Source organism: Mytilus galloprovincialis, chromosome 8 (genome assembly GCF_965363235.1).
Source record: "Mytilus galloprovincialis chromosome 8, xbMytGall1.hap1.1, whole genome shotgun sequence".
Classification (NCBI taxonomy): domain Eukaryota; kingdom Metazoa; phylum Mollusca; class Bivalvia; order Mytilida; family Mytilidae; genus Mytilus; species Mytilus galloprovincialis.
The window spans coordinates 24,438,809-24,446,860 of record NC_134845.1 but is presented as its reverse complement, the minus strand read 5'-3'; the positions used below and the strand labels follow the sequence as shown (position 1 = coordinate 24,446,860).

Sequence of the window (8,052 nt, the reverse complement as noted above, 5' to 3'; positions counted from 1 at the left end):
CATATCGAATTAAAAACAAAGTTATTCCAAATGAGAAAACGTGTTATGATTACCAATGAGATAATCCTCCACAAGAGACCAAATTACACAGAAATAGATAGCGTGACCGTACAACCTTTAACAAGGAACAAAGCCAATAGTCTGCTATAAAAGGCCAACAAATCACAAATGTAAAACAATCCAAACAAGACAACTAGCGGCTTAATCAATGTACGAAAAATGAACGAAAAACAAATATGTAACACAGAATCACATGAACGCATAAAAGATAAAGACCAAAAAGGCAAAGTATTTAATAAGTCTTAGATGAAAATAAAAAATCGAAAAATAGACATTTCCATGTTCACATGATCTATATTGTGCGCGCTATATATCTTTTTCTTTATATGTCCCCAACAGGACTCCGTATATATACACAATGTCTTTCAGATAAATACATGATAATAGTTACATTGTAGACATAATTTTATTAATACAAAAAAACAGAGACACACTTAAAAAAATAAAGATATAAGAAAACGAACGAATTGCATGATAATCAAACGCATTTGAATGTTCAATGGTTACATGAATGATGATGTGAATATGATTTCAGTCAAATATATATACAGTCCAGTAGATTACATTAAATAACAAAAATAGCATAGGAAAGATAACTCTTGATATTTTGTCAACGTTCCGAGCTTTTTCTCTGCTGGCCATATTTCGAAAAAATAAGTTGATTCTCGATGAAGTCTGATTTCCCATCTAAAAATATAAATATGATCAATTGACGGTTATTATCATGGTAATACGTTGTATTGAGCACAGTTTTTTGTCTGATACATAATTTTACTATCAAGATATACCTGTATTTGCAACGAGTATTATTATAGAAAAAAAAACGACTTTAACGTACGAAGTGCAAACCGAGACTATTTTGTTTTGTATTATGAAACAAAAAATACATGACAATATAATTTTCAAATATATTTACTTGACAAAAAATGTAATGAAGGTAATATTCTAGTGAATCTTTTGAAAAATCCTGCCTTTTTTAAGTTGGTCTTTTCCTTATATTTCGTAACTTATATGTATTATAATATTAATGCTCCTAACTTTACCGCATCTTTTACATTTATCTAAATATGTATTACTGTATAGGTTGTGCACGTGAAACTTTATATTCATTAGACAAGACTTTATTACCTTTTCTGGAAGACTTCGTCTTAAATATTCAGTTTTGTTATTAGTTGCATCAACTACATGAGATAGTCTCCTTTGTTCTACTCGTGATAACACATTAACATATGCAAATTCTATCAATGCTGCAAACACAAAGCACAGACATGACACCATCCACACGTCAATTGCTTTGAAATACGAAACTTTGGGTAAACCTGAACTTTGTGTTGTCATAGCTAGAACCGTGAGTAATCCGAGGGATATCCTTGCAGGCGTAGCATCAACACTTATCCAGAATGATACCCATGATAGTATTACAATAAGAATGCTTGGTACGTATATCTGTAGTAGATAGTAGTCGTACAAACGATCCAATTTAATGTTCATTTGTACACATGAGAAATTCACTGAAAAAAAAATTCAATAAGATTCTTATTTATGTTAAAATTGTATAGGAAAATTACGACGAAACTTTATTTATACATATTCAAAGCTAGTTATTAATTAGTTAAGGAGTTCTTGAGTGTTTTCAAAGTAAAACTTGTCACTGCATGTACAGGTTTGGACAGGTTTGGTTGTAAATTGATCTCAATTACAATTGCATATTTAGTTTTTACTCTCTTTTATAAACTGCATTGTTATGTTATATGTAAATGCATATATCCTCTAGAAAAGATACAACAGCTGTTAAATTAAGCAAGTGGAAGAGAAAGAAAAGAAAGAGAGAGAGAGAGAGATTACATCAACATACTTCCAGCATACTGTTTGTCACATTTGAAGGTGTCTATACAATCAAGGCTGAACTGTGATAAAATGATATCTTCTTTCTTTTCTACTGCTTCTCTATACCATTGTAGTACCAGTGTCTCGGACGTGTAACCATCTAAAAACAAATACAAAAACGAAACAACACCATAAAACCGGCTATCGGTACAGTAGATAGAATATCCTTAAACAATTCTTTTCGCTATCATGTACAGCACACATATGTCGTTTTTGCGGGCCATTTCAATACAAGATGATTTTTTTTACAAGGTAATTAATTTCAATTTGCATTCGTGAACAAATGATTTTGATCCTGTTTACCTATTGCACCTGCCGTACTGATAACCGGTTATAGGGTGTACATTTTGCGGAAAATTCAAGTGAGGACATTTAAAGAGAAACCAATATATACTACGCAACTAGAATTATCTTCTAATGGTATTTTCCCTTCTTATATGTGTCAGTCTTTTTTTGGTGTTGTTTATCATTAAACTAGAGGCTTTCAAGAGTGTGTGTTGCTCATCTTGGTCTAACTGCATTATAAACAAAGGAAATGCATTTCAGACAAGAATATAATTCATGACAAAATTCTCTATTAATTTGGCCCAAGAGTTTCAGATAGAGGAGAATATTTTTGTAAAGGGTATAAAAAAAAATGAAAAATTGTAAATTGACAAAAAGGGCAGTGTCAACTGAAAATTTTGGTCATGTTGACTAATTTGTAGATCTTGCTGAACAATTGTGTTGTTCACAGTTTATCTCTATCTATTATAATATTCAAATTAAAAAACAAAAACAGCAAAATTTCCCTAAAACTACAAATTCAAGGGCATGATCCTAGTACACGGGGTTTTCTGATACGTCTGGAAATTTCAGGGCAGATAGATCTTGACCTGATGTACATCTTTATTCCTGTCAGATTTACTCTTAATGCTTTATTTTCAGAGATATTAGGCAAAAACTGCATTTTACCCCCTTGTTCTATTTTTCTTTAGCAATGGCGGTCATCTTGGTTGATAGGTGGGGTCATCCGATACGTTTTTAGACAAGATACCTCAAAGATGATTAAGGCCAAGTTTGGTTTAAATTGGCACAGTAGTTTTATAGGAGCTGATTTGTGTTAAAGGACGACAACGACGACAGACGACGGACGCCAAGTAATGAGAAAAGCCCACTTGGCCCTTGAGGAAAGTAGAGCTAAAAATCAACTCGTTTGTATGCTTTTTTTAAATTAAAACAAAATGGTTTGAAAGTTTTGCATGCAGTTTAGATTAAGTGCTATGATTTTAAACCTGCGACCATATTACAGACTTTAGTACTATAATTTGACACCTCGGCTTACAAGAATGGGAAGTTGTATGCCTATATCTCTTTACACTTTGTACATTTTAAGTATAGTTTTAATACAATACGTGTGTGTTCATTTACATCTTAGTTTAAATGTGATTGTTCTCTACATTGCATAATTACCGCTTTAAATTTAACATTTTCATCACTAATTTGCTCTTTATTTTCATATCTAATTGCAGTATGTGATAACATCCTTTAATAGTAGAATGGTATGTCAAATAACACCTATCAGATTTGTTTAAAGAAAAATTGACCTATAACAGACATGAGGACGACCATTATCAGCACTGATGGTAGTTACTGTGCTGTTATTCCAAACACGCATCGTACCATGCAAATATGCCTACTTGTTCGAGGTACTAATTTTCTTTTTTCAATTAGTTAAAAACTTAATATGGGGACGGAGTCCCCAATAACAGTAGAAAATTCAATTAAAAAAAATACGGGAAAATTTCCCGAATTTTTCATTGTACTAATGAACTCAAAATCTTTCAAATTTGTTTTGTCGTGTTTTGAAATCCCGGACCTGCGCAGAAATGTACAATGTACTTCCTTTTTCCGGTCTCGTTTGTATGAAACTTTGAGTAAAATATATATTTATCAGTCTAGTATAAAATAGGAAGGAACGCGCAATACCAATTTCATTTTGAATAATTCCTTGATATGAAAAAACGTTACCTGATGATAGCATTTCTTTGTTTACATTGCATATGACGTCATAATTTAAATAACGTCACAACTAAATCCCTAACAACAGAACCAAAATCGGAAACGTTACGGTATTTCCGTTTCTTTTTTTTTAAACAAATATTTAAGTTACAAAAAAATAATTCATACAGACTTCGTCCCCATTTACAGGTAATGCCTGCCTCATATTATTATTGCAAAATTCTGAGAATGAATATATATATATAATGCCATTTCCGCATAATTGACATCCTTTAGGTTGTTGTTCTTTTATTCCGAATTTGAGTAATCTAATCTATTTATTATTAAAATCATAATTATAACTTTGGCAATTTAAAAGGAGTAGGTCCGGTAAGTGCCGATTTCGGCCTCAATTTTCAAGTTCATCTAACGAAAGATTTTAGACACTTTTTAAACACTTAAGTGTCTATTTAAATTGATTCAATTAGTTAATGGGGAAGATATTAACTTAATAAGTCATTTAAAACGCCCCGATTCAAGCTTAAATATGAAAAATTTATCAAATATGCCAAAAATCGTCACTTTTCAGATGATTTTTGTCAAAAATGAAAGTGGCCGCATCCGTGTTCATCCTCAACCTTGATATATATTATGTATTATCATCAAATACAACTTACATTTCAATATTATGAATGAACACGAATGCGGCCACTTTCATTTTAGACGGAAACCGTCTAAATTTAACTAAAATGCTACAATTGTGAAGATTTCAGTAATTTAGCATGACTTAATGATGCTAGTACCCGATATATGTGCATTGTTTTGTCAAAAACAGCCCATATTTATGTAGCAGAAGCATTCTACTTTGAAATAAATATCTAAACGATTACATTTTCACAATTTTCTAAAACTGCTATATTTTGAGGCCAAAAAGGGGTCTTACTGGACCTACTCCTTTAATCTACATTCGTTGATGTCTTTCCGCCTATTATAAGTCTTGCTAGTAGGTATTGAGATGTATCATTGTCGAAATAAAATACATAAATAGATGTTGTATGAATGTCTTTTCGATAACTAAACAAAGGACATAATTCTGAACAATTTAACCTTATATTCTTTTCTTCTAGATCTTCATTATGAATTCATTTTATGGTAAAACATTGCATTTGGAATTAAACAGTTACACAATACTTACAGCTTTCTATTATCAACGGACAAATTTGATTATCCAACGGATATTTTAGCAGATTAACGTCACATGAAAAAGTACCAGATATCCTGAAAACAAAATGGTAAAAGCTTAAATTGGTATGATAAACAAATCGTCCATTTATTTTTATAGTGCCAGAGCTAAAACAGGGTAATACAAAAAAGCTATGTGAATATTTTATTCAGCTAAACACAAAACAAATGGCATGATGATCAGATAGTGTTACAAAATAGCGCATCTTTTCCCCAAAAATCAATAATAGCACAATTGTCAACACTTCGACACCATTCATGTTTACCGAATTATAAGAAAATATAGGCAAATATTGTAGACCGAATATATTTATTTCATTATATTAAAAACCATTTAAATTTGGATACCTATCAATTTAGTTTTGAAGATTTACCATAAATAAAATTTGTCACATGTTATGTTGCGTTAATGCTTGAAAAGCATAAAATAAATAATACTTATAATAATTCACAATAATACAACATGTTATGTGAACCAGTAACAAAATCGACAATGTTCAAATACAATTTATAAATGAATTTGGAATTAAGGAATTAAAAAAGAGCATCCTTTCTCACAAGTACTAGAAATCGGTCAAAATGGAGACGTTATAGAAAGTGCGTCATACATGCATAAGGTAAAGTCAAAATATGTGTGCTAACAAACATTACATATATTCATTCAGTCATCCTTCGATTGTATGTTGCAAAACAAAATGGTTCCCTTTCATCAATCAACACATTTTATATTATACAGAATCGTCCTGAATGCGCAAGAAATATTTGTTACTGTGCTTTAATCAAAATAAAATGAAACAGATGGTGGATAAACTAAATGCCAAAATTGACAAAACACAAAGATTTAACAGTAAACATTTTGCACTTCATGAAAAAAAAAAGAATCGAAAGAAAACAATTCGTGAAGACCAAGACTTGTTAATAAAATCGGATAAAAAGGGATTAAAATATCGTAAACTCAAAAACTTCACTGAATTGAAATGTAACAAATTTTGTGCGTCAGCTTTTGACAAGATTGTAAAAATTTGTATCACGTAAGAGTTTATACATCATATTCTTGTTTTCCGTTCAGATTATGGACATGTATATTATAAGAGAAGAAGCTGTTTTCAGACGGCCAAGAAAGAAAACATAAACAATTGAATTACTCGGACTAAGGAAACGGTTTCGACATATTCTTTCAGCCTTTTTAGTTCTCGTATTGCATGGAAGCAAATATGAAAACATTGTATTTGTCGTCTATCATTATTATAAACTGTTCATTTTGTATAAACTACATAATACAGACATTCATGGTTCTGTAGTATCTTACATTTATATAAATGAGATATTTAAATTGACACCATGGACGGACGTTTCATATATTGTGCAACTAATTTGTCAGACAACGGAAGTTAAACTGAACTATGATGTTCAGTAATTAATATGTTGCCATTATCTCATGGTATATAGTTTGATATCACTAGCATATTGATTTCCGATTCTTCATGTCCCCAATATTTCAATTTTACTTCGAAATTTATGCGAATAAGAGTGACTAGTTTTATAATATACATCTGATAAAAAATTAATTCGTTGTGCATTTGTGTAAATAATAACTACTTCCGTACATAATAACTCCAATTATTTTTTAAATGTATTGTAATAAATTCATCGTATTTTTCGTAACAGAAGCTGAATTCTTTAAAAGAAAGGGTTGACCAAGGTAAACAGCGAGAAAAGTATAATCCTTTGTTGGGCAGGGACAGAAATTGTACCTAGCAACAAGAAATATACGGATTCCTTACACAAATGTTGCATGCAGTTCTTGAACGCACAGAAGGCTTGATACCCACTCTTTGTTCACAACAGGAAATGGCTTCGAATTCATACATTCCGTACTTCCAAACGGACGCACGGTTTTAGAAATGTTTTTATTGGTGAAACGGAGAGAACCTAGGGAATATTATATTTCTATACCACATTCAACACTTTAGGGATGCAATATTATATATATATATATATATATATATATATATATATATATATATATATTTAACTCGCTACATTCTGTATGTGCCTGTTCCAAGGCAAGAACCTGTAATTTAGTGCTTGTTGTTTACATGTTGCTGTATATCATATTTATTTTTCCTTAATTGTTTTGTACATAAATCAGGTCGTTAGTTTTCATGTTTTGATTGTGTAACACATGTCATGTTGAGACCCTTCAGGCTAACTTTGTGTTACGGGTTTTTTCCATTGTTGAAGGCCGTAAATTGATCTATTATAACAGTTGTTAAATTCTATAGTATTGTATCTTTGGTGGAGATTTGTCTTATTGGCAATCATTCCACATCTTCCTATTTTTATACTTTCAATTTAACCTAAGAGTGTATGCTAACTGTATGATTACCTAATGCTGTAGAGTATAGAACCATCGGGTTGTATGTGCAATAATTTATTTGGCACAACTACATTGTGAATAGTTGCTCGTTTCTCATTCAAAATGAATAAGTCCGGCACCCATACTCCGTTTATAGACTTTGTATTTAGTTGTAAAGCTGGAACACCTTCTATCCGATCGTACTTCAGACGCTTATCTCTCCATCTTTGTCGTAGAAATATACTCATTGCAAAATCCTGTAAAGATGATAAAACATCTTTGTTAGTCACTGTACATGTACCTTTGAAGACTTCCGACTTTAAAATTTGCAGTTGAAAATTAATCAAGAAAACATGCAAACGAGTGAATATAATAATTGTGTATACTAAGATGTTATTTATTATAAGTTTGACGGTTGTTTGTTATAGTTTCAGGTCAGTTGAAATATATGATAGGAACTAAATCAAATGTTGAATTCCAACAAATGCTGTTATAAGGTTTTGTATTTCAAATGGTTTGGCCTT

General features: G+C 31.1%; 1 protein-coding gene across 1 annotated transcript; it reads right to left on the bottom strand.

Moving 5' to 3' along the window:
- Window positions 1-591: 591 nt before the first annotated feature.
- On the bottom strand, window positions 592-7,781 carry LOC143042991 (glycine receptor subunit alpha-2-like). The gene is made up of 5 exons (XM_076215492.1): window positions 7,559-7,781; window positions 5,123-5,205; window positions 1,916-2,047; window positions 1,189-1,571; window positions 592-747 (listed from the first exon to the last, which is right to left on the bottom strand). Exons 1-5 carry the CDS (start codon window positions 7,774-7,776, stop codon window positions 592-594), a joined length of 972 nt encoding a protein of 323 aa, XP_076071607.1. The 5' UTR covers window positions 7,777-7,781.
- Between the last annotated feature and the right edge of the window lie 271 nt (window positions 7,782-8,052).

Excerpts from the sequence above, each read along its gene's own strand:
- LOC143042991 (XM_076215492.1), bottom strand. The coding sequence starts at position 7,776 with ATGAGTATATTTCTACGACAAAGATGGAGAGATAAGCGTCTGAAGTAC. Across the intron at positions 2,048-5,122 it reads TCCGTTGATAATAGAAAGCT|ATGGTTACACGTCCGAGACA; the intron begins GTAAGTATTGTG and ends ATTTGTTTTTAG. Across the intron at positions 748-1,188 it reads GACGAAGTCTTCCAGAAAAG|ATGGGAAATCAGACTTCATC; the intron begins GTAATAAAGTCT and ends TTATATTTTTAG.